Here is a 23,230-nt window from a genome sequence, read left to right as displayed (position 1 = left end):
GACCATGGGTTCAGCTGGGCATCTCTCACAGCAGACTATCTAATCTCTGCTGAAGATACTAAGTGGCTGGCAGGCGATAAGGTTGGCTTAATATCACCTATTCTCTAATAGATTGCCATGACCGACTGATTTTCCTGAGCTCAAGTGGCAGCAGCCCCATGACTTCCAGACAGTGATTCTGATGGGAAAGAAAGAGCTCTCTCCTTTCCCAATTTAGCTGCTTCTTCTAGAATCAAATCCCTTGGGCCTTTCATGAAGAGTAGAAATTCTCAACTTCAGCACCTAATTAATATTCTGGGCTTGATCACTCTGTGGTAGGTGCTGTCCTGTGCATTGTAGGATGTTTAGCAGTGTCCCTGGCCTCTACTCACTGAATACCACTTTCACTGTCCCCGTCTCCCTAGTAATGACAATAAAAATATCTCCAAACAATGTCAAATGTGGTCTGGGAGACAAAATTTGTCCCAATTGAGAACCATGGACATGGAGGACATTGTTGAACTGATTGTGCCAGTGTCAGAAAGTAATATTGATAGAAGATGACCTGGTATTTTCTATCTTTGGCAAAAGCCTGGGGGATACATATATATATCAAGAGTTTCTCCTTAGTATGAGCCAGTTACCTAGACATGAACCTCAGTGTCCTTATTAGTTTCCCCTTTATCTCACAACCCATCCCAAACCATTTCTCATAACAACCATTCGAAGTTTTAAATATCTCTTCTGCCTTCTTATATTGATAAGACCAAAATACTCACTTTAAGCTCCCAGAGTCTAGCTAGAATCAACAAATCAGCATTTGTTGTGGGTCTGCCATGTGTCAGCCACCCTGCTAATATGCACATTGATCTAATCCTCTTTGCCACCCTGAGAGAGAAGTTTGCTATTCCTGTCTCACCAGTGAGGAAACAGAAGCACGTATTTATACAGCTGAGTGGCAGTGTTCAGAATAGGGAGCAGGTCTTCTGACTTGGTTAAGTGATATTTGTATCTTATTGTTCAAATCTCATCAACATCGACTTGAAATTTAATTTAATCATTGTCTGCTTGAAAATTTAATCACATTACTTGAAACTGTGGAGTCCTGACTTGTGAATAAGAATCATGTTAGGAAAACCATATGCAAAGTTCCAGAACCATAGAATGTTAGAGGAAAAGGGCTCTCAGGTATCATTACATTGTGACCATCTTAAGGTCATCATTCTGTCATTCTATGTTGAAGGCTTACTCTGTGCCAGAGCCTCTGTACATCAGTCAAGACGGACAAGGTCCTTGCTCTATGGAACTTACATTGTAATAAGGTAAACATCCCATAAACAAGTCTAATAGATAAGTGAACAAATAAGATAATTACGGATTGTGTTAAGTGCTGGGAAGGAAATGAACAATGAGAAGAGAATAATTATGGGAGGGAGATCTTTTTACATCCAGCGGTCAGGGAAGTTGTCTTTGATCTTGACACCTTCCAAAACACTGGACATGTTACTCTTCCTCAAAAAGTGTTAGTTCCTCTCCGTAAGCACCTAGCACAGTACCTGGCACAGTGTAGGTGCTACAACCCTTGGCTGTATGAAAAGGCCATGATTTTTTTTTTTGTAGCCTTATAGGTCTCAAATCCTATAATACATTGTTTAAGTTTCTTTTTGGTCCTGTAGCAAATTACTACAAGCTTAGTGGCCTCAAACAATATATTTATTATCTTATACTTCTGGAGGTCAGAAGTCCCAAAATCAAGACTCTCCTCTCTGGAGGCTCCCGGGGAGAATCTGCTTTTTTGTCTTTTCTGTCTTCTAAAGGCCACCTGAGTTTCTTGGCTTGTGGCCGCATCCTGTATCCTCAAAGCCAGCAGCATAGCATCTTCCAATCTTTCTCTCTGATGCTGGCCTTCTTGCCTCCCTCTTCTAAAGACCCTTGTAATTAACATCAGGCCTACCTATATACTCTAAGATAATGTCCTTATTTTAAGATCCTTGGTTTCACACATCTATAAAATCCTTTCGGTGATAAAAAGGTAAGATATTAGCAGGTTCTAGGAATTAGATCACCTTTGGAGGGTCATAATTCATCCTCTCACAGTTAGCAATAAATGTTGATTTTATTTCTATGCCCATTATATTTTACAGATGAAAAACTTGAAAAGCTAGAAAAGTTGCCTAAAATCACATGCTTGGATACAGCTTTATACCTAGTCGTCTCCTCTAAGTAGATCATCTCTATTCTTTCTGTATCCAAACTCTGCTCTTTTCATTAGAGAATTCACCACAATTTGCATGTCTTTGTTTTCTTTAGTTATTGCCACGAGGGCAGGAAGCCAGGTCACTTTTATTTACCAAGGTGCAATCATCACGCACCTCTATGCCTGACACACAATGTGCACATCTCTAAAATGATTTTGAATGAAAGAATGAATACTCTCTTACAAGCTTGGGTAAGAAGAACCCAATCCCTCATGAAATATTTTGTGCAGTGGCTTCTGACAGGTTATAAACTCTCAGCCATTTTTAAAGCATCCAAAGAAAAAGTGAACTGCAATGCTGGCCCATGATTGAAGTGGATAAAAAAGAAGGGACTCAACCCATACCTAGCATTGTAATCTTTCCTCTGCTGGTGATGAACTTAACTTGCTGGCATGCTGTAAGGCACTTTGCATTTGAACGTGGTAGTCTGTTCCTAGAACCGTGATATACAGCACTTTATATATTGACATGTTATTAACATCAGCAGTCTTTTGAGAGAGCTTCTGAATGGCTCACTTGATTATTTCAATTCAGGATAAGAGGAAGAAAAAAAGGCTGAAAATCTAACTGCATGCTTTATTATTGCATTAGGTTTTCTCTGTTCTGCCTTAGAGAAGTAACAAAGGAGGAAAAAAATCACAGTTCTTACTGAACAGTGCAAGTGGCACTTTTATGGGTTCACTTGGCAAGCTGTATGACACTTAAATGAAAAAACAAAATAAAATTTAAAAGTGTAGGTCATCTCCAACCCTTTTCCAACCTAGAAGTCTTAGATCAAAGTACCTTATGCTAAGCAACTGTGCAAAGGAAAGCTAAACAAATGTAACACCTCCTGCTATCATGAAAGACAAATTATATTTACGTTACAGAGGTACTCTGCTTTTTATTTTCCTTACTCTTGCCTAATGATCATGTTTTATGTCTGACATCCTTTTCTTTTAGGAAATAATATACCTGTCACTCAAAGTGTTATTGAAATGATGGGAAAATATGAACCCTAAGGGAGATGTTTTCTCTTTTAGTATTGCTTTCAAGATCCCAGTTTTACCCTCCTTATAATGTATTTACTTTGGTTCTAGTGGCCAAGGATGTCAATATTCTTTTTGATGAATTAGAAGCTGTCAGCAGTCCTTGCAAAGATGACGATTCTCTTCTTCACCCTGGAAACCTGACTAGTACTTCAGATGATGCCAGCAGATTGGAAGCCGGGGGAGAGGTAAGAGTATATGATTTCTTACAAATGTAATTCATGATCCCAGCAGGAACCTATGAAGCATGTTCCAATGGACTGTTTAAAGTCATAATCTCATTGAACTGTAGGCTCTTATAAAACAAGGGATAGGTTTTATATTCCTTTGACATCCCCCATGTCTAAGCATATTTCAAGGATCCTAAATCTACCTACACTCAAAACAAAGTTTCAGTTTTTCTTAAACCTATCATTTCTTTAAACTGTCTATCATTTTAAGATAGCCTGCATTCTTGAGTGTCTCCCACTGGTACAAAATAAGCTTTACAGGGATGGGCTTCCTTGTATAGATCCCCCAGTAGGTAGAATGGTGACCTAAAATGCACCAGCCTTCAGTTGATTGTGTTGTCTAAAGCCTCTCTGACTTTCCATTTGCCTCTGTAAGCTGGCAACTTCATTGCAGCTGTAAATGGACCCATCTATTTGTGTGCCATTTGGGAAAAATTAGTATTTTGTTGGAGGCATTCCCCTTTGTTCAGGTTGTGTCTCAATAGAGTTTCATATTTCCTTTGCACATGCTCTGGGTACAATTAATAGGCACACCGAATCAGAGTAATTTATGTGTTTCATATTCCTAATGCTTTTTATATTCCAGAGCTAGTTAACTACTGAAAGGATGACACCTGGGATAGAGAAAATTGTTTACTCTTACCAAGCTTTGCAGACCTCACCCCACAAATACTACACGCAGCTTCCATGTTTCTTTTTCCATTTTTTTCTGTTTGTTTCGTTTTAAGAAAAAACTCATTCTGTTATTATCTGTTCACACAGATACTTTGGATACCATAATGTGGCATAACGAATGGACTTTGAAAGGGACCTCAGACAGCAACTAGTCTCATCCCTGTAACTTCCAGATGAGGAATCAGTCTCAGAAATGTTAGGGCTTTGCTGAAGGTGGTACAACTCACTGTTCTGCTTGGAGCCAATACCCCACCTGATGTCTTGGCTAAAGCCATTTTTGAAGGCAGATGCTAATATGCTGAATTCACAGGACAGCCTTCTTGCTTGGCAAATAAGTATTACTAACGTGCTTATTCAGGTAGACTCCTGAGTATCTCTTAATGTAAAAGCCAAAACATAGTCAGTGAGGATTGGTCATCAACCAAAAATGTCTACACCAAGACGTGGAACATGGTCATTCCATTCCCCCAGCTGAGATGTTTTTTCGGTTAAGGTTTGTGCAAGAATGTGGTTTCTAGCAATGGTCTTTTAGGTCTGGCATGTTTGCCTTCTTCATACTACCATTGGAAAAGATAGAATCCACCATTTTCACCCGGCTGGGTTTATAGACGTAATTTTGAAACCTATTAGGCTGAGAAGTTTGGCTCCAGCCCAATGAGCCCGTACTTGATGGTCTCTTTCAATGTTGTACAGCAAGCCTGAAGAGCCTGGATGAAAATTCAATCTATTCCTTTTGTTCTTTACTTTTTAGTATTACTGCAAAATAATATTTGTAACTTCTACGTAAGTTACAAAGTGTAATAATAAAATGAACACCTGGAACCACCATCTGATTTGTGAACTGGAATGCTATTTTTCAAATTATAGTGGCAACCTAATTGTAGATTACTACTCTAGTTGTTTTTTAATGGACTGGAAAATTAATATTAGAGTATATGCAAATAGAAAGGGTAAATAATTGTTTTGTGAAACTTGTCTCATGTTATGTATATGTATGTTTACATATATGCACACAAAGATAGAATGTTTTTCTTGTTGTGGGTAAAAAAAAAAAAAAAAGAGAAACACTGAACTAGAATATTCCTAAAACCACTGAAGCTACTTTCCATCCCATACCTCTACCCTACCAGAGGTACCATCTTTCTAAATTTTATTGTGTTTTATTCTCTTGCTCTAAAGATAGTTTTACCACATAGATTTGTAGTCTTAACAACTTAGATTTACTTTATTTTATGCTTTGTGAAAAATGATATCATGTGGTATAAAGTCTTCTGAGACTTGCTTTTTTTCATCAGTGTTGTTTTTAAGATTCATTTTTATCGCTAGATGCAACTATAGTTTATTCATTTTTACTGCTGTATAATATTCCAGTAAATGAACTTTCTAAAATTTATTTATCTATTTATTGTCTATTCATGGACATTTGAGTTGACTCCAACTTTAAACATTTTTCTACTATTACAAATAATGTTGCTATGAATATTCATATACATGACTCCTACTTGCCTTATCAAGAATTTTTCTCTAGGCTTACATGTTACGCAGATGTTCAGTTCTGCAAGATAATGTTAATGTGTTTTCCAGAGTGAGAATATCAATTTTCATTCTCATCTCACCTGCAGAATATGAAAGTCCTTAGTCGCTTCACATCCTTGGCTACACTCAGTATTTTTAGGTGTTTCACATTTTGCCCACTTAACTCAATGCTTCTTCCAATTTTTATTTTGTTTCCTCTTAATTACATTTTTCACTAATGAATATGTAATTGAACACAATGAAAAAATTATTATTATTATTATTATTATTATTTTGAGATGGAGTCTCACTCTGTCACCCAGGCTGGAGTACAGTGGCACAGTCTTGGCTCACCGCAACCTCCGCCTCCCAGGTTCAAGCAATTCCCCTGCCTTAGCCTCCAGAGTAGCTGGGACTACAGGTGCATGCCACCATGCCCAGCTAATTTTTGTATTTTTAGTAGAGATAGGGTTTCACCATATTGGCCAGGCTGGTCTTGAACTCCTGACCTCGTGATCCACCCGCCTTGGCCTCCCAAAGTGCTGGAATTACAGGCGTGAGCCACTGCGCCTGACCTGAAAAAGTTATTTAGTTTTAATTGTTCTTTAACATTACTCACTTGAACCTTAGTTTGATGAATGACTTAAACTGGTCCCTTTCTCTTTGTGTGCAGACAGTGCCAGAAAGAAATAAATCAAATGGACTTTACTTTAGAGATGGGAAGTGTCGAATTGACTACATCCTTGTGTACAGAAAATCCAACCCCCAGACTGAAAAGAGAGAAGTATTTGAAAGAAATATTAGAGCAGAAGGATTGCAAATGGAGAAAGAGGTAAATAGTTTGCTTGGTTGAGAAAAATATGTACATATCTATTCATATTAAGAGGCAATAAGAAATAAGCAAGTAGTCATAATGTTAACCAAACATTTCATTGGGTCAGAGTTTTCCAGTCTTCAGCGTTTGGGGAATGTTCTAGCATTTAGACTTTCACAGCACAGTTTGCTTTTGAGATAATTTTAATGCCAAATGATTCCATGTAAATCAAAATATTCTATTCCAATTAAATGGATTGTTTCAAAGTGTGATTCTTTATCTAACTTACCATGTCTGCCGTTTCTCCATATATGTAAATGGAGGATTCTATTCGCATAGATTAAAGAAAACTTTGAGCGAAATGCAGTCGCTCTCTCTAGAGGTTCTTTTTACATTTCGGGAAATATCTTGAGATTGGGCATCCTTATACACCAGAGGAGACTGCTTGGCCAATTTGGCCAAAAGCAGCTGGAACTTACAAAAATGATTCCAGTTTTAAGAGACATTCAGGCTATTTTTTTCAGGTCCCCAAGCTCAAGAGTGACCTTACCAGTGTTTGGTTCTTCCTCTTCCCTCCTTCTCTACATGGGGAGCTTCAAGAAAGAGCTAAGTAAGGAATGTACAAGAGGCCAGCCAGGCCTCTGACAGTAATCCACGATGGGCTTATGGTGTTCCCAGGAGTACTGTGCACATTTGTAGAACTTGGCCCGTTAACTGAATTATGTAACTCTTCTCAGCTTCTCCCTAAACATTGTGCAAAGCTTCTGGAGCTTTTCATAGTCAATAAGAATAACATATTGGCAATTTAAGATGTTTACTTCTGATTCTGCTCCTCAAGGCTGAGGGGATGGATCTTTGAAGCCAGACATCCAGGTTTTTCTTTGTATGATGCTGTTGCAGTTTGTGCAACCTGCGAGTTGTGCCAAGGTATCAAATATTAGAAGCATAATATGCATATACTTGTTATCTGGTCTTGGGACACTTCAGCTAAATAGGACTTTTTCAGATCTGTTAGGCTGACCTCAGCTCTTGAACGTTTATAACACAGAAGCAGCATTTTTCTGGAATGTCTCCAGGAGAATTGGAAAAATGGTGAGATGAATGTGGCTGTAAGGAAACAGGTTCTTATTCTCAGGAAAGTAGAACCATCTTTCTCAAAGACCATCTTAATTAGAAGTTCCCTGGAGCAACAAACATAATTTGAAATGTTGTTTCTTCCACCTTAGTGGAGTTCCAGAGAATCTTTCCTATACAAACTGAGTGTATAGTTGATAAATCTTACTCTTTAAGTTCTAAATTGTCTCAGTAAGACAGTTACATTTTTTCTTAACATTAATAGCACATTCATATTTTTCTCCTTAATCGTGCCTTCATCTTTTATTCTCATTCCTAAGTGGCAGAATTTTTATATGAAGAAATAAAAGATCTGAATTGCTACTTAATCTGAAATAATGGAAGGCCTCCCTCTGACCCATTCTGACTCTGTCAAAATTCTGATTCCCATCAAAACTAGATAGCTTTGTTCAATTAATGCAAGATTTATATTTTAAGCTTCATAAGTATTCTCTACAGGCCTAGGGCTTCTTCTGTATAGATCTTTTCAATGTTATTTCATGATTTATTAGTTAGAACTCAAAAAGCCTAATGCTTTTTCACATAGTGCACATTAAAGTGATGGAAAATGTCCTGATGTGTATCCTAAAGCATCACCTGTACTGCAGTGTTCAGCTACCAAAGTTTGAGGAGGATCATTCTGCCTGTTGTACAGTTGTGCTGCACAGTACAGTGTGGACCATGCTGTGAAGGATGGACTGCTTGTACAATTTTGTCTATATACAAGATAATTTTGTTTGTTAGAATTTTTAAAAAAATGTTTACAGGTATTTGTTTTAATGTGTACTGGAAAAAATAGCAGTTGGAAAAAGGGAATTATCACTATATGGCAGAACTTCATAAAAACTTATCTAAGCATTTCCCCCCTCCCCACTTTCCCCCAAAAGTTCTTCTCTGGGCATCACCTTCCATGTTTCTCCTTTCTTCTACAATCTTTTAGGCACTACAAACAGCTAGGTCTTCCCCTTTCTGGAACCTTCTTCACAAGTGGCCTCTCCCGCTGCCTGGCTCCAGTCTTGCCTTGGCTTTGCATAAGTGGTGCAATTTTTCTCTCACGCGGCCTCCTAGCTCTGCTTTGAATCTTCATGGCCTCAGTCAGCTTAGCAAGAAAAGGGCCTTAGCAGGTTCTCTTATAGATAAATTAATTTTTCCCTGCCACAAATAATTAAAAGAAAATATCCCTTGGCTGAACAATAAACAAACCTTCATCCTTTATTCTCTATAATAAATGGCAGAATTTTTATATGAAGGATCTACATCATGTTATTAAATTTAGAAACCATTGGAAGTACTTTTATTTAAATCAAGATTTTTTATAAACAGCTACAGCAGAAAGACAATTTTAATGGCGATTTCAGCTTCCAGGAGTTAATTCAACCTTTTATAGGACATAAAATGAATAACTTAGTTAAGGGTGGAAAAGAAAAAACACCCCAGGGACTGTCATACATCTGAAACATTTGACACTATGTACATTGTATGAATTATTAGTATCTTAATTAGCTGCTGTCATGATGTCCAACAATTATGAAAAACATGTTTCACAGACAGAGGCTTATGTTTCCAAATAGACAAAGACAGGCTTTCTAGTACAGTTTAACATCCTTATCTTTTTAACATTGGATTTCAAGAAACACAACTGGGATAATCTTTAATTCATGATAAAAATGAGGACATAGTCAAGTTCAATCTTTCTTAAAACCTTTGCTGCAGGCTGGTTAGTCAACAGATAAGTGCTTGCTTTGGTACCCTGGGTCTTTAATATTCTGCAATTCAACTTTCATGATAGCCCAGAGAAAGCAATTTACAACGAAGTTCTCAAACAAAATATCATTGAAGTCCAGGTGATTTACTTCTTAGTATCTATCCACTTAAAACTGATTCCCTTCTTAAAGGTAAGCTTGTATTTACTAATTAACATTTTCTATTTTTGATTTTTTTCATTTTTAATTCTATGTCCATTATCGATCTTTGAGTACCTATTTGAAATCACTGTCATCAATAAGACATTTATCTTTTCCTTTGTATAACTAGTAAGAGGATGAGTTAACTTGGAATTATTTGGAATGTATGAGTAGCAATTGTATTAACGGAGCACCCTCCTGCTTTAGAATCATGTGAAACACTGGGGAAGACCTTTATCATTACAGTCATTACAAAACTAATATAATTAGGTAAATCATATCATCTTGATGATGGTTATTTCATTCAAGAAATATTTATTGCACACTCACTCTATGCCAGGCATTGCTTTAAAGACTATGGTCTCAACAGCAACAAATAAAACAGAAAAAAAATCCCTGCCTTGTTGGAACTTAAGCAAAAAATATGTACAATATATACAAATATCAGTAAGTGCTAAAGAGAAAAAAGTAAAGCAGGAAGTGTTGAGAGGGGCTTGCAATTTTATAAAAGTCAGAAAAAGTGGGCCTCTTTTCCACAGAAAGAGAATAGCAAGTGCAAAGAGAACAGCTCCACAGGATGGAGCATGCCTGGGTGTTCACGTAACGGTGAGGATGCCAGTATGACTGACGTTCACTGAGCAAGGTGAAGAATAGTGGGAAATTATACTAACAAGGCATTGGAAGCCTTAGTAGTCACTGAGGGATGTTAGCTTTTCTCTGAGTGACATAGGAAGCCACCGGAGAGATTTGAGCAGAAGTATAAGAGCTGTTTTCTGTTTTATTAAGGGCTTTCGGGTTGCCTGGTAAGATTAGACTGTGGGAGGTGGAGGTGGCAAGGGCAGAAGCAGGGAGCATAATTAGGAGATTCGTTGCAAGAATCCAGGAAAGAGATGCAAGAATTGGTCAAGCACGTAGAAGAAAAGAAGATGAAAAGAGTGGAAAGTAGTGCTGATGAGAATTGCAGATAGATTGAATGGGCAATGTAAAAGAGAAGAGTCACAGACTATTTGTCTGACACATGGTATTTAGCTAAGAAGTTGAGAGAAGACAGTTGCCACTTACAGGGATGCGGAAAAGAGTAGGTCAGATTGTAGACTTGTTAAGTTTGAGGTATCCCAATGGAGATGTTGGGTAAGATAGAAGAGTCTGGGATTCAAGGAGAGATCTGGGCTAGAGATACACATTTGAATGAGATCTCCAAAGGAGTAACTGCAAATCAAAATGAGAAGAGGTCCAAGGATTGAGCCATGGGGAACACTAGTGTTACAATTTGGATGATAAAAAGGAGGCAGCAGAAGAGACTAAGAAGGAGTCACCAAGGACCTAGAAGAAAAATCTAGAGAGTGTGGTTCAGGAGAGACGGAGGAATCAACTGTATCAAATGCTGTTGATTGGGTGTGCATGATCAAGGCTGAAAGTTAATCATTGGATTTAGCAATCTGGCAGGTTTAGGTGGTCTGGGCAAGAGAAGTTTCAATGGAGAAGTTGGGGGTGGAGAAGTCAGGGGTGAAAGCTTCATTAAAGTGTCTTCAAGAAAGAATGGGAAGAGAAAATACAGAGACAACAAATACAAATCGTTCTTTCAATATGTTTCACTGTAAAGGAATGGAGAGAAATAGAATGATAACTGGAGTATGAAGTTGGCTCAAAAAAGAGTTCTTTCTATTTTAGATGGGAGAAATCAATACATATTTTCATGCTAATAAAAACTATATATTTGAGATGGCAAATTGATGTTGGGAAGAGTGGAGGAAGAATTTTTAGAGAAATGTCCTTGAAGCAATAAGAAAAGAATGACCACAAGTATCTCTCATTGCATGGACTCACCTATCTGCATCTATGCCCATAGATGCAACCTTTCCGCAGTGCTAAGGGTGTCCTGTCCATACTCATTGGTAAGGCCAACCCTTCACTGTGCTTCCGAGACCCCATACCCACTCAGTCCCACTCAAATATATTGCCCCCAAAAGAGATAAAATGTAGTAAGCTTTAAAAACTGAAATGTACAAACAATACAATTTGTGGAAATTGTTTCTATTTGCACTCATCTCTCAGGAGTGAAAAATGCAACTGCAGTTAGCACACACATGCACATGCATGAGCGCATGCGGGTGCACAGTTGAGGTTGAGTATCTTGGATACTTCTCTGTACTATGATACAAATTACATTATCAATATTTTTATGCTCACATTTATTAATCACTTACTATTATAATTCCCGTTTAACAGGTGAGACCATTGGTAACTTGTCCCAGGCAACATAAGTAGTAAGAGATAAAGCCAGTATTAAAATCTAAGCATACTTGCTCTTTGCCCTTATATTGTGTTGATTTCTGGTATGTAAAGGTGAATCTCAGGGTTAAAGAAGTTAGGAGAGGCTGGGCGCAGTGGCTCATGCCTGCAATCCCAGCACTTTGGGAGGCCGAGGCAGGCAGATCACGAGGTCAGGAGACCAAGACCATCCTGGCTAACACAGCGAAACCCTGTCTCTACAAAAAAAAAAGAAAAAAAAAATTAGCTGGGCATGGTGGCGGGCGCCTGTAGCCCCAGCTACTCAGGAGGCTGAGGCAGGAGAATGGTGTGAACCCAGGAGGCAGAGCTTGCAGTGAGCCGAGATCATGCCACTGCACTGCAGCCTGGGCGACAGAGCAAGACTTCGTCTCACAAAAAAAAAAAAAAGAAAAAAAAAAGAAAGAAGTTAGGAGATAGACTGAGAAGACAAATAGTATTTTGAAAAGGTAAAGGAACAAGGAAAATTGGGGTGAATAATGAAGTTGGGTGCTGCCCAAACTGTGGTTCTTATGCACTTTGGCCTCTAGTAGCCATAGACTTGAATCTTGGTATACAACCACTTACAAGCTGAGTGGTCATGGGCAGTTTATCAGATTTTTATGGATCTCTGTTTCCATTTTTAATCATGAAGGTAATATCATTTATTGTAAATGATGAAGATTAAGTGGGCCTATATATGCAAAAATACAAAGTAGTGCCAATCTTTTTCTTAATTTTTACTTTTAAATTTCATATTATTGTTTTACTTCCAGTGTATTCGTTCAGCTACCTTCTATTTATGGCAAGTGATATTTGTTTTCCATTTATGACTGATATAAAAGCTTTCTGTAAAATTATTATTTTATAAAGTGGGTTATTTAAAGAAATATACGAAATTAAGACATTGTAGATGATATGACAAATCTGACAAAAATTGTGAAGGTGGCCCGAGAATGATAGAATTCTGCATTACTTGGCTAGTCCTCGTGGCGGATAGACTCTAAGGTCTGTGATGCCTGCTTCCTTTTCACACCTTTGGATTATCCCTTCCCCTTGAGTTCAGGTGGGAACTGTGGCTTATATTTAAACAATAGAATATGGGCTTTACCATCGTAGAATATGACAAATGTAATGGGATGTCACTCCTGTGATTATCTTATGGTATATAAGATCTCATCTCAGCAGACTGGCGTTAGAGAGACCCTCCTTGCTGGCTTTGAAGAAGTAAGCTACCATATTGTGAGACAGCCTATGAAGAGGGCCACATAGCAAAGAAAGGTGGGGTAGCCTCTAGGATCTGGGAGTCACTCCCAGCTGACATCCAGCGACAAGCAGAGATCTTAGTCCTACAGCCACAAGGAGATGAATTCTGCCAATAACTGGGAATCCTGGAAGCAGGTCTTTCTTCAGTTGAGCCACTGATGAGACTACAGCCCCAGGCAAGACCTACATCATAGCCTGGTGAGACCCTAAAGCAGAGAACCCAGCTCAGCTGTGCCTGACTGCCACCCTCTAGAAACTGTGAGATAATTAATATGTGTAGTTGTAAGCCTCCAAGCCTATAGTAGTTTATTATGCAGCAATAGGTAATTAATACAGTGATTAAAAGTCGGGGATCAGACATTCTGAGTGTTCATTTGGTTCTACCATTACAAGCTGTGTGCCCTTGTAAAAGTTAACTTATCTGCAAAATGAGGCTAATAATGGGATTTATCTCATGGGTTATTTTAATTAAATGAGATCATTTATATCAAGTGCTTATCTCTGTGCGTTTTACATGGTAAGCATTTAGTACACTACATTATTGTCAGCATTACCGTTATCATAACAGCTAAATACAATGTGTTAACACTTTTACTTTATAATAGTTTTCAGGGTAAACTTTAAGAAAATTTTTCATACAGTTTATAAATCCTTTATAATGCAACCATTAGGAATAGCAACGTCGGCGGGTCATATGTTGTTACTGTGTATGCATTAATGAGATTTATACTTTAATGCTCTTGGAAGAACTGGGAATACATTTGGTAACAAGTTTAGCATGATCGAGGTTCAGATGTTTATCTGCTTGGAGAGGATTTGGTTTGGTTTTCGATTCATCTGGGTATAAAGTTATAGATCAATTCAGAGCTTAAGAAAAACAACAACAACAAAACTGTATTTGATTGTCCATCCCAGTGTTTCTTTACCCCATTCAAGGGAAATCTTCACAAAGATTTCCCTATTTAAAGAGCTAATCTCATGCAGATGGCTCTCTGCCCTTGTAGGCTTCCTGCCCAAATTCCCCTAATTTCATCCCCATTTCTATACTGAAGCCACATCCAACTTGTTGCTGTAGATGCTCTCTCGGCATCCAGAACTCCGAGGATACAAGAATGACAGTGTCCTCCCTTCCTTCACAGTTGAAAACATGGTAATGAGTGTCTCAAATAAATCAGTGTCAGGACTATGTGCGCTACCCAGATTTCTGTCCTCTAGTGCTTTCTGGTCTGAAAAAAAAAAAAGAAAGAAAATCAGACTTCTTCACCCAATAATCTCCACTTCGCTCCACTCAAGCTTCTTATATGTCACACACATGTATTACCAAGGGTCTCAAGTTGAGGTGAAGAGAAAGGAGAATTTAGGACAGTCATAACCAAAGAAGGAAGAAAGCAGATTTTCTTCTGAACCTCAGAGCCCTGGAGATTCCTTGAGTGTCTTTCAGGAGCTACCAATGTCAGTCCACACTTGCGGTGGCTTTTCGGTTAACTTGTGTCTTAGATTGGATTTCCTAAGCATAAGCAGAACTTGAGGTGATAATTCTTCAAGTTGTTGATGGGTGGGGCAGTCTTAGGAGAAAGGGAAGTGAGAGGAGCAGAAGAGAACAGCTAAGCCAAAAGTGTGGCCTCAGCTGGACACTGAAGGTAGTGACCTTCAGTCTGATCCCACAGGGGAGCTCGGTAATCAGCAGGTGCAGCATAGAACTGGTCCCCTTTTCAGACATGGGCCCCCATGTCAGTCAGTCATTGGCTGAGGTCTGTGGAGGTGGTGGGAGGTAGGCACTGCCCGTTTGGCTGAGGGTCATTCCAGGCACCATCAGCGTACATTACCACTGGTATTGAGTTAGTAGTAGAGATGCTGCCAAATCTGTGGTATTCAGACAGCCCTTTTTGAGATGCCAGCAAACACGAAATTCATGGGGTCCTTGACCAAGTGAAGAGAGAACAAGTACACATTGGAATTTCTTCTGTTTTAATTTGTTCTTCTAATTTTAGGATGCTATGTCTAAAAGGTAAAGATTCCATGTTGCTAGTGTAATCATTTTGAGGGAAGACATACATGTGGCCAACAAGCATATTAAAAGCTCAATATCACTGCATTAGAGAAATGCAAATTAAAACCACAGTGAGATACCATCTCACACCAGTCAGAATGGTATTATTAATAACTAAAAAGTCAAAAAATAACAGATGTTGGCGAAGTTGTGGAGAAAAGGGAATGTTTAGACACTGCTGGTGGGAGTTTAGATTAGTTCAATCATTGTGGAAAGCAGTGTGGAGATTCTTCAAAGAACCTAAAAACAGAACTACCATTCAACCCAGCAATCCCATTACTGTGTATATACCGAAAGGAATATAAGTCATTCTACCATATAGACACATACACATGTATGTTCACTGCAGCACTATTCACAATAGCAAAGACATGTAATCCACCTAAATGCTCATCAATGGCAGGTTGGATAAAGAAAATATGGTACTTACACATCATAGAATATTATGCAGCTGTAAAAAAGAACAAGATCATGTTCTTTGTAGGGACATGGATGGAGCTGGAGGCCATTATCCTTAGCAAACTAACGCAGGAACAGAAAGCCAAATACTGCCTATTTTTACTTATAAATGGGAGCTGAACGATGAGAGCACATGGACACATGTCTCTTCTTTTTTGAGAGAGGGACTTTGTCTTACTGGTTTTTATATTCCAAAGACTTATTACAGTGCTTAGCTTGTGGAATCCTGAGTTTGCTACAAAAAGATTGTGGATAGCTGATTTTCACATCTGAGTCTGGGTAACAACAGTCAATTCATCTCCAGGGTTTTTCAACGTTGACCCTATTGACATTTAGGGCTGGATAATTCTTTGTTGTAGAGGGCTATTCTGTGCTTTACAGGATATTTGGCAGCATCTCTAGCCTCTACCCACTAAATACCAGTAGCACCTCCTTCAAATAATGACAACCAAACGTATCTCCAAGCATTGTCACACGTCCTGGTGTCGGGGGAGGGAGGAATCATCCCTAGCCGAGAATCCCTGGGTTTGACCCTTGGTCCAACATTATATGGTTTGTTGTAGTGTCCAGGGGGTAGGGCTTCCATTCTTTTATCCATGTTGGACCAGCTTATTTCAGCACTCTTAACATCAGACTCTTGAATCAGAAAAGAGGCCTATGTGTTTGAGGGGAAGAATAGAGTATGTGAAGACTGGCTCTCAAGTCAGACAGCTGGGATTTAGATCCACTTACTACTTCACCACTTATTAAGTAACTGGGTAAAGCTGTTAATCTCTGTGCCTTAGTTTCTTTGTTTGTTAAGTGTCAGATGATTCCTATCTCAAGGGCTATTATGAGGACAAAATGAGTTAATAAATTACAATATGCTTAGGAAAGAGTCTGGACATATTGACAACTTTAATGCATGGCTGTTGTTGATATTGATGGTATTGATAAAGAAGGGAGTGACTTCAATCCCTGGTCATCCTGTTCCTGAAGCTCAGGCATTCAACCCTGTCACCTCTTGGGCTGAGAGTCCTTGTGTGTCTCAGGAAAGCTGAAAGGACCTGGTAGATGGCAAGAGATACAATGATAAGTCTCACCTCATCACCAGGACTCAGTCCACCTACCACTGCCCCATAGCAGTCTATAGAATCAGGGCTGTATTCTTGCTGGTTCATCTTGTTAGGGCAATTTTATCAAATTGGTGATGGTTTGAGAGAAGGTGCTCTCTCTCCTTTTCCTCTCAGTCTTACTCTAATTTCTGAGACCAGTTTAAAGATCTAAGGGCCTCATTATCGCCTCAACTGCTTTTGCTTACTTAGATAAACAAAGTTTAATCAAAACATTTATGTTGCCAGGTCAAGATGACCAGTACAGAGTTATCTTGATTTACTCAAAGAATTATTCCAAATCAACACGTATTTCATATGACTCATGCATATTACTTCAGTCAAGACAGACCAACTTTAAAGGAAAAAACACCCATTATACAAGGCACAGCTGAGAAACTAAAGTCATATTATGAACTATTGTCATCCCACAAAAGAAACTTACTTAATCTAAAAGATTTTCTCAGCAGTCTAAATTTAACTTCTCTGATATGAAACACATTTCGCATTGTCATCATTATGTGCCAAATGTGGGCATCATATTATATTTATGAAAGGAACTGAAGTCCTTTCTTTGTGATATTTTTGCTCCTGCTGTTTTTGCTATGTGATGTTAAATTGCTGAAAATTATGCAAAGTATATATCATGAATATGACACTAATTATTCATTAATGGCATGGAGAGATTTAAAAGCTTTGAAGCAGCCTGGAGAACTGTAAATCTGTTTACAATCTCCTGCTCATAACCCTTACAAGTGAAAAATTTGAAAAAGATGAAGTGTAAGCTGAGTATTAGTAATTGAACTTGACATACCTTAGTTGCAAAAGTGATGATGCAGCACTGCCTCTTGAGGCAAGGGCCCTGGCTTAGCTCACTTCCTGTTGTGTCTTAGGCGTATTTTAAGAGCAGTTTATAGTATCTAATGACTCCATTTCCAGATGAAGTCATTCATTCATTCATTCATCAAATGTCTGATGAATATCTACTACTATTGAAGGAAGGGAGGCCTTAAATAAATATATCAGATGTAGTAGGTATTGTGGAGAAATATACAGGAATCCTGGGAAGGAGTCACTATTTCATTTCAGGAGTTCAAGAAAAATCTCTATGATAATGGGTGAACTAAGCACAAAGAGAAATTGGAATTTGCATTTCTAAACCCAACTCTCTAAAGCATTGTGGAATTTTCCCACTGCTGGGTTTCCTTTGTCTTGTGCACCCAGATGCAGGCTGGCATGGGTGTAGGAAGAGTAAGTGGAGTAACTGAATGTGGGTATATGGAAACAGGGGGAATAGCTGGATTTGGCTGTAGGATAGATATAGACTCTGGTGTTTGCATCTGAATGAACTCTTACAGGGCACGGAGCAGGGGAAAAAATCAAGTGCATGAGCCATGTTGGGATTTTGGAGAGGCCCGACCTGACCTGGTTGCAAACACCTCCCTACCTTGTCCTTTTCCATTAATCAGTTGAACCTTCATTCTGGGCGCTACCTCTTCACTTTTGCCTATGCAGAAACCCAAAGTTTCTTCTTTAAAATTCTTCCCTAGTACTTACAACTGCTTGACTCCTGTTTCATTTGGGGTTGTGCAGGAAAACCACTCTGTCCTCCGAGAATGAAGTGTTCAATATAGAGTTTCACAACACTGTAAGACCACTTAAAAGGTTGGGTGTGGAGGTCAGGGAATCTACCTCCCATCACTTCAGCCTGAAGCACCACAGCAGCAGGTCTCAGATGCCGGCGTGGAAGCCACTGGGATCTCAATAACGCCTGACTGCAGCACGTGATTCTCAAAACTTACCTGGAGCTGCTTCAAACCTCAAATCTGCCTGTAACTACCTGCCTGGGAAACAGCCTCTCCTTTCCCACCTTCCATCTGAGCACCCATTATTGTATACTTTAACCCAGAACTTTGTGGAGAAGAGGATTCTGGGAAACCAGAACCAGGTTCTGGTCCCAGCTTCTCAGCAATGCAGAGGACACCTCAGAAGGGGGTGCTAAGGTGACAACAAACAGTATAGTGCAGTCACCAGCCCTCCTAACAAATTGCCCCTTGTCCCTTCATTTGAGGCCATACTAGCCCCATCTCTGTAATATTCAGATGGTTTAAAAGTTGTAAGGTCTGAACTCTAACACCTGCCTTTGAGATGACGGAGGAGCAGCTATTTCTATTTTTTAACATGGGCATGACTGAGTAAATTGCCCACAGTCAGAGTTCCTCCCAGAAACCCACGTCTTTGTTCTGATGCTAACGTCAGGCAACTGTCTTTCAAAGCATAGCAGAATTCATTGAGACCCAATATTTAATTGGATAGTCAGCAGCAGCCACAAGCCTGCCTGTGGAAATGTCCTTGTGTTTGTGATGCAGGGGAGGGAAAAGCAACAAGGAAAGACAAGCTAAAAATTCCTTCCACCATAACTGCCCACAGAGGAATTAAAGAAGATTCCCCTTTGTCACATCCAGCCCCTACAGTGATACAGTATCAATCCTCATGCACACACGTATTGAGCATCTGTTATGTTCCAGGCACTGTGCCAGGCACTGGAGAATAAAAAAAAATGTTCTAGTTATCTATTGTTGCATAACAAACAACTCCAAAACTTATATGTTAAAATCATAGTCATTCTTTTTGCTCTCAGATCTGCAATTGAGCATGACTTGGAAGGGATAGCTTTCCTCTGCTCCATGGGACATCAATTGGAGCAGCACTACTAGTGTCTGGAGGACCCCTCTTTTAAGGTGGCTGACTCACGTGGCTGGAATGTTGGTGCTGGCTGTCAGCTGAATGCTCAGCCAGGGTTGTGGGCTGTGGGCCTTTTCACATGCTGCCTGGGCTTTCTGATGACATTGTGGCTAGGTTCTAGGAGAACAAGGTAAAAGTGAACTTTAATGACCTAGCCCTAGAAGCATTTATTCTGCTCTACTCCACTGGGAAAGGCAGAATGAAGGGGAAGGGACATAGATTCCACCTCTTGAAGGAGAGTCATAAGGTTCTAGAAGATGTGTGGGATAAGCAGTAATGTTGGGGCCATCTTTGGAAAATACAAGCTGCCACAATATGCTTAGTGTATTTGAGAAGCTCACTAACTAGCAATGAATGCAGATGTGAAACAGATACAGTTTGAAAAGTTCTATGGAAGCCCTGGGGAATTTCATACTCTGCACAGAGATTTCAGGAAGGTTAAGAGAGGTGACCTGGGACTTAAAGGATGACTAGATGTTCACAAAGCCAGAAAGTAGAAGGGCATGGCATTCCAGATGGGAAACAACATAAACAATGGCATGATAGACTTTTGATTGAGGCCTCAGGGCTCCTCTGTGCACCTCTGCTTCCCAGACAGAGTGTGAATCCCGTGAGGGCTGGACAGATTTCTCCCTAGTCCCTAGCACAGTGTCTGGTTCATCATGTCATCTTGACTTTCACATAGTATATGCTCACTTAGCAATTTCCCAGGAACATAACTGACATCAGATACAATTGTTCTTCTAGACCTTAATGACAGAGCTAGAAAGATGTGCATTTTTTAGTCATTTTTTTCCAAAATATTGCAACCAAATATCATTTAGCCTCTTTACAACCAAATCCATCACACTGTACTCATATGTAAATAAGAATCATCTCAATGCCAGTTTCTTTCAGGCCAAGGATTTTACTAAACAAACGATACCAGCCATTACCTGCAAACTTTGCCAAGATCATCTTGGATCTTCTTCCAAGAAGGTGTTATTGCTCACTAGAGTACTTTGTTTTTCAGCTCCGTTCTTCGTTCTCTCTTTTTTCTACACATGTTGAAATTAAAAAGAGTTTTCTAGAAGACCAGGAGTAGAGCAGGCAGAAAAATGAAACTATACTACACATGATTTTCCTTGACCTTAGCAGTCCAGCAGGCAGGAAAGAAAAGTACATGTGGTGAGACCTCGTGTCCATTAGCGTCTCAGAAATGCGTTATGTCACCTCTTGGGGACTCTCTTCCTCCTGAGTCTGTAGGTTCCTTTGTTCAACCAGAATATTATTTTGGATTGTGTAGCAGTAAATCACTTTGGCCATCATCTGAGGCTGCCTTGATTGAGTTTCTCAGACTCTAATGAGAATCTTCTGAAATCTAGTCCTTTATCAGTGACTCATGGATAACATCATATAGTTATAAAAGGGTAACCTGTTTGAGGCGTTCACTGTTGCTTCTGATTGTTCAGGGGGATCTCCCCCAACTGCAATTATCTGTAGAAACTCCACTTGAGTGAAAAACTGTTAGTCTTGATTCCTTATGTCACATAATGTTTTGCTTAGTTGACAGAACACAGTTAAGCCATCAATTAAGTACAGAATTTTAGTTTATCATTTCCTTTTTTTCCTCTTGTTCCATTTATACATAGCAAAGCTGTACCTTAATGCCTTTTTTAAAATAACTCTTTTTAGGGAAAGAGAGTTCTAAATAAACTCTTAAATACTTGGAACTGTAACTTTCTTTGAATGATGTCTTAGTTTATTTTGTGTTGCCACAACAGAATACGTGAGATGGGGTAATTTATGAAGAAAAGATTATCATTTAGTTCATGGTTCTGCGGGCTGGAAAGTGCAGGAAGCACAGCACCAACACTTGCTCAGCTTCTGGCGAGGGCTTTTGTGCTTCATCACATCATGGCAGAGGCGGAAGTACATGTGAAGAGGCAAAACCTGGGAGGCATCCTGGTGTCATAACAACCCACTTTTGTGGGACTAATCCATTCCTGCAGGAACACATGCAGTCTCGCCAGAGTGAGAGCAAGCACCAAGCCACCCACAAGGGCAGCACCCTCATGACTCAAACACCTCCCCAAAGCCCCACCTCACCACACCGCCACACTGGTGAGCACATTTCAACATGAGTTTTGGTGGAGACAAACAAACCATATCCAAACCATGGCCAGTGGGTTTAAATAGTCCAAAAATGTCATTGGGGAGTATATTGACTGTGATAATAAGACTGCTGTTGAATTATCCCAACCATTTTTTAATTTATTACTTTTATTTCTTCAGACAGAGTCTGCTCTGTTGCCCAGGCTGGAGTGCAGTGGCACGATCTTAGCTCACCGCAAACTCCACCTCCCAGGTTCAAGTGGTTCTCATGCCTCAGCCTCCTGAGTAGCTGGGATTACAGGTGTACACCACCAAGCCCGGCTACATTCCTATATTTCCCAGCCTGCAGAACCATGAACTAAATGATAATCTTTTCTCCATAAATTACCCCGTCTTAGGTATTCTGTTGTGGCAACACAAAATGAACTAAGACATTATTTTTGTATTTATTTTTAGTAGAGATGGGGTTTCGCCATGTTGTCCAGGCTGGTCTCAAACCCCTGGCCTCAGGTGATCTGCCCACTTCAGCCTCCCAAAGTGATAGAATTACAGGTGTGAGCCAGCATTCCCAGCCCCAATCGGTTTTAAAATCGTTGTTTCATGTCCCTCATTACTTAGCTTTGATTCTATAGTTCATCATCATGACCACTTACAAGCACCTGAATTCTCTCACTCCTTTATTCCTTTGACTTATTTGCCTGGCAAAGCCCCAACCTTGGTTAAACTGCATCTTGTTCATGCCCACACCCGAGTGATTTAATGTTGTGGGAAAAAACATGCTGACTGGTTCACTTTACATGATACCACAGTCTCACACGGGTACCAGAGAATGCTCAGTGAGCCTGGTACTTTTGCTTTCTTCGTCTCTATAAAAATTAAGTAACTTTCTTCCTCCCTCTCTTCCCCTTTCCCTCTTTCTCTCTTTGCTTCTTTCTTTCATTGATTCAATTTTAAAATTTCAATCATTAAATAATTATATAGTGCCTGGCACAATTCAGGGCACTTGGGATACATCAGTGAACAAATCAGAGAGCCCCCGCCCTTGTGAAACTCACATTCTAGTGAGGGAGACCGTGAACAATAAACATAATAAATAAGTAAATAACATATGTTAGAAGGTGATAAATGGAGGGCCAGGTGCAGTGGCTCATGTTTGTAATCCCAGCTCTTTGGGAAGCCAAGGTGGGAGGATTGCTTGAGTCCCAAGTTCAAGACTAGCCTGGACAACATGGCAAAACTTTGTTTCTACAAAAAATACAAAAATTAGCCAGATGTATTGCAGCATACCTGTAGTCCCAGCTACTTGGGAGGCTGAGGCAGGAGGATTACTTGAGCCTGCGAGGTTGAGGCTGCAGTGGGCCGAGATTGCGCCACTGCAATCCAGCCTCGGCAACAAGTGAGAACCTGTCTCAAAAAAAAAAAAAAAACATAAAAGAAGGTGATAAATGATATGACACAAGAAAAACCAGAGCAGAGTGTGGGTATGAGAGCACTAAGGGTAAAAGGATAGTCATTTTAAATAGGGTGTTGGCTAGGGGGTTACTGAAGGTGACGTTTGACTAAGATCTTGAATAGGTGGGGGAGTTGGCCCACTTCACACTCTGTCTCCCCAATCAACCTTCTCACCTGTTTTCTCCGCACCCTCACCTCCCTCAGTGCCTCCACACACATACACTGTTCTGCTGATAACCTTGCCTATACTCTGATAGAAAATAAAAATGGTCAGACAGGATCTTCTATG

General features: G+C 39.6%; 1 protein-coding gene across 2 annotated transcripts in view; it reads left to right on the top strand.

Moving 5' to 3' along the window:
• The window catches only part of ANO4 (anoctamin 4), a 237,195-nt gene that overhangs the window by 40,764 nt on the left and 173,201 nt on the right, over positions 1–23,230 (top strand). The window contains exons 1-3 of one of the 2 annotated variants that reach the window (XM_033220912.1): positions 1,216–1,301; positions 3,317–3,453; positions 6,359–6,517. In XM_033220912.1, the coding sequence (XP_033076803.1) occupies positions 6,506–6,517 (12 nt within the window). In that variant the 5' untranslated portion in view covers positions 1,216–1,301; positions 3,317–3,453; positions 6,359–6,505. Of the gene's footprint in view, positions 1–1,215; positions 1,302–3,316; positions 3,454–6,358; positions 6,518–23,230 lie in introns of those variants that run through there. The other variant, XM_033220911.1, reaches the window with a different exon arrangement.

The sequence above is a fragment of the Trachypithecus francoisi genome, unplaced genomic scaffold (genome assembly GCF_009764315.1).
Source record: "Trachypithecus francoisi isolate TF-2019V2 unplaced genomic scaffold, Tfra_2.0 Lachesis_group11, whole genome shotgun sequence".
Classification (NCBI taxonomy): Eukaryota; Metazoa; Chordata; class Mammalia; order Primates; family Cercopithecidae; genus Trachypithecus; species Trachypithecus francoisi.
Note: the sequence above shows the minus strand (reverse complement) of the source record. Positions and strands in the feature narration are given on the sequence as shown.